Source organism: Brachycentrus maculatus, unplaced genomic scaffold (assembly GCF_059751285.1).
Source record: "Brachycentrus maculatus isolate JH-2025_06_01 unplaced genomic scaffold, ASM5975128v1 h1tg002108l, whole genome shotgun sequence".
Classification (NCBI taxonomy): domain Eukaryota; kingdom Metazoa; phylum Arthropoda; class Insecta; order Trichoptera; family Brachycentridae; genus Brachycentrus; species Brachycentrus maculatus.
In genome coordinates, this window is record NW_028282637.1 from 2,184 (window position 1) to 6,087 (window position 3,904).

General features: G+C 38.7%; 1 protein-coding gene across 1 annotated transcript; it reads right to left on the bottom strand.

The window, feature by feature from the left end:
• Nucleotides 1-1,056: 1,056 nt before the first annotated feature.
• LOC148298398 (chromosome-associated kinesin KIF4B-like) lies at nucleotides 1,057-2,346 on the bottom strand. Its single transcript, XM_088276899.1, is given in 2 exon segments — nucleotides 1,057-1,702; nucleotides 2,172-2,346. Coding segments are annotated over 2 exon segments (432 nt in total). The 3' UTR covers nucleotides 1,057-1,445.
• Between the last annotated feature and the right edge of the window lie 1,558 nt (nucleotides 2,347-3,904).

Sequence of the window (3,904 nt, forward strand, 5' to 3'; positions counted from 1 at the left end):
TCCTGGCATTTTCCTTATGTGAGAATAGAGTCGCTGGTGTTCGCGTTAGTGATAAGAGGAACCTTATTAATCGCAGGAGTCGAGGGGTTCATTTAAGTTTTTGATTTCTTGTTGAATGCAGGCGTCTTTACAATATTCTTAAGTGTCTAGTTGATACGTTTTGCTCGGTTTAGTTCTTCTTGCTTTTTCTTCACAGCCTGTGACTTGCGTTTGTTTTCAAAATTGAGTTTCTTGATTTAGCCGTCCTTTTTGATGTTTGATTTCTTTTCTTTGAGCAGCTATTTCACTTTGTTGGCTTTGAATTTATTGAAATCATCTTTATCCTCCTTGAGTTTGCGAGCCAGCTACCCTTTCTGCATCTTGAACTTCTTTATTTCTGTCGAAAGATCCTGCAGTTTATCAGATTGATTGCCGACAAGCTTCTCTAGATTCTTTTGCTCACGAGCTTTCTTTTTGAACTATTTCAACTCCACTTCCAGGTTCTATATTCTGTTCACAAACTTGTTCTTTTCTTGGGGATTCAATGACGATGTTTCATCCTTCATTTTTATGAGTTGGCTCTTCTCCTTCTCAAGCATCGCAATCTTTGTATGGTATTACTCCTTCATTTCCTAGATTAATTGGTATTATAAGTTTATCTGTGAGTTCGATATTTATTCCATATGTTGCTGCTTCATTTGGAGCAACTGTGAAATCGATTGCAGTTGCTCGGAAGTCTGTAGACTTTGTTTATGGAACCTTTGTTCGTGCTCTTGAAGCTATGGAGCGATTAATTCGAGAGTTTAGGGGGGAAGTAGTTCGAGACAGTTTGGAAGGTCGTCTATCATGGTTTAATCGAGACCCAGCTCGGCTGATTAATCGTGGATATTGTCCATATTGCTCTATTACTACTTCTTTTAGGATATATGAGCACTATTAAGTTGAACGATTTGACTTTTCAGCATCGTAATACTCTTTCGCAATGTTTAATTTTGCTTCACCAACTCATAAATAGCAGTGTTCTTCGCAATCAACAGCTTCTCATCCTTTACGCTATTCTCTTCAGCCTTTGCGTACTATCTTTGTAGCTCGCTGTTTATTTTTTATTTATCTCGGATGTGTCCTTCGAGCTTGTCTATCTTATCGGATAGCTCGTTCAATATTCCGAGTTTTTAGCTTGTCTGCTCGTGAGCCTCGTTGAACTTTGCCGGAACGCCTAGCTATTCTAGTTTCAAGGACATCATGTCTCTTTCTCTGCGAGTCGTATACAATTGCATTTAGATTTGTCCCTTGCTTTTTCGCTATTCTCGCAGCTCAGCCACTGCGTCTTAATACTTCTTCTCCACTCCTAAATATATTTTTTTCATTTTCTTTAACTCCTCTGCTACAATGTCAGGCGATTGTGTCAATGATCGCTATTAAATTGGGATGCCTTTTTCGGATAGTAGGCTCTTTAATTTCCGATTTTATACTTCGAGCTCATGAATCTTCTGTTTGAGTTGAGTGAGCTGAGCTGTGTGAGGGTCTATATTTTTGATGGGCTTGTTTTTGATGTTCATAGCTTTGCTCGCATATTTAAGAGTGTTTAAAGATTCTTCAAAGTTCGATTACGCTGGACTTACACAAGCGATCATGTATGTGCTTGAATTGCCACCTAAACACTCTTGCAGGATCCTCGTTAATTTTGAATTTCGATAGGTGATAAATTGATCTTGTTTCTTTTCTATTGTGGCCAATGCCGAAATCACATTGCCTAACTCTAGCAGCCCAAGATTTATGTTGATTCCTTATTTTAGGGTGGCCCCTGTAGCACCGGTCTTCTTGGCTCGTTCGGAACCAGCTAGATCAACAAAGAAGAATTTCGCAGTCATGAAACCATCGTCGACTTAACTATTTTTATGAACGGCTTTGGAATTCTTTTACTCGTTTTTGTACAGATCATCGATTTTGTGCTGCTCAATGAATATCGTGAATATAGCATGCGAGCGTGAAGAGGCATCATTCATGAGAGTAGAAGCCGTCGTTCGATGATATCCTCCTCTTTCCAGCAAATCCATCATATGCTCGCTGCTGGTGACTTCCTCCTCTGTGGCATTGACCAAACTCACGGAGCCATTTTTTTCTTCTCGAATGGTAATCAGCTCATCTCGATTTCTAATGATAAAATATGAGTTACTTATGATTTTTCTAGCTGGGATCCGTCAACAGATCCAGAATATGTTCATTATATATTTCTAGGAACGAGGCCTTTATGATAAATTATGCTTTCTTGTCGCGTTCCTTGATTTGCTGGAAAATTTATTGGATGACTCTGGGGATAATTCCTTGTTCTTTGGGGCTGGTCAGCGTGTTCAGAGCTGTTCCCATGGTGAATGTCTTGCCGCCTTAATATAATGAGAGTGTACTGCCGGTCTGCCCGTATGCCAAAATTGCGGCGTTGTAGCCCTCAAAGCACCCTAGGACTAGTTCTCTGACGCATGTTTCATAGACGCTCTTTTGCTCAGCCTCAGCAGGGAATACATGATCGAACTTATAGTTTCTATCTTTGCCGAGAATGATTTAATTATTTTTCCGAAATTCAACGCACGTGTTTTAACTATTCGCAATTTACTTCGGAATTAACGGGCGCACTCGAATGGCAACCTTAACTCTAGCTTTCCCACCACCCTTTTTTTCTTCGCGTTACTAAGTTTAAATATCCATCTTTATTATAAATGGATCATTGCTATTACTCTCAGCACTACTATGCGGTTTCATATCCAATTTAAATTTTAAGCATATTATATATCTATAAAGCAGTATATCTCTTAAGTTGGTTTGCAGTATAATTGCAGCATACTGTCCTATGTGATGAAGAAATAAAAACAATATATAATCAGTCATTGAATAGAAGTATCATTTCTTTTCATCATTGGCCTGTTCCTTTGTAGCTCGTTTACATATGCAATGTTATTCGGGTTTCCATGAATATAGGGGTTTCCATGAATATAGGGGTTTCCATGAATATAAGGGTTTCTCTAGTTTATTGGCAAATGATTTTCAAGAGAATAGCTCCGATGAAATTGGGAATAGTTATTCAAATTGCGTCTGTTGTTGTTCCCTCGAATATGTCGTTCTTAAGTTTGGGGCTAAATCAGGGGTTGAAACTCTTCAAGGGCTTTGCTTTGGCTCATCTACTCATTAGTCTTCCAATTTTGAACGAGTATATTCAGAGGCTAACTGTCAATCTAGGGAATCAAAGTATTCATGAGCAACAACGACTTCACTGATTTATTTTAATTCCCAAACAAATCATTCATAAATTTGGCGTTCATCGGATCGGCCGAGTGCCTCCTAAAGATCTTAAAATTACTTTCAAAACTCTGCTGGTGAGTATTATAGCCTATTTGATCGATAAACAGTTTAGCGACGGCTTTGATTTCCTTTGGTGATTTGTTCTTTAAGTTCATTTTGTATTGTTCGATGAACTGTATATATTCGATGATTGCCTCTTTCGAAGATAAGGGATTGAGCCTGTCGTATTCTGAAGGGAGAAATATGCGATTCTATGAATAAGAAGACTATTCTGGCCGCTACACAGAGTGAAAGTATTTTTGGATGAAGTATCGGTAGGGGAAGATAAATATGATGAATGCAAAGCATATAGAAATTATGCTTGGAACAATCGAATATCCTGATGATTTATTCAATAAATGAGACCATGTCAAATTACCCAAAGCAAACGCGATGCAGCCGAATGAAATGAACTGGAACATGGTTAGGTTCACAATGATTCCTCGAGGAACAGGCCTTCGACAGCGATTGAATAGCTTATACTTCTGCACCCAGTACATCAGAGCCATGCCCATAATCGAGAAAACTGTTATGATCGGTTGCAGCGAGCAGAAAAAACATGTGAATATGAATAGATTGGTCATGAAGACAT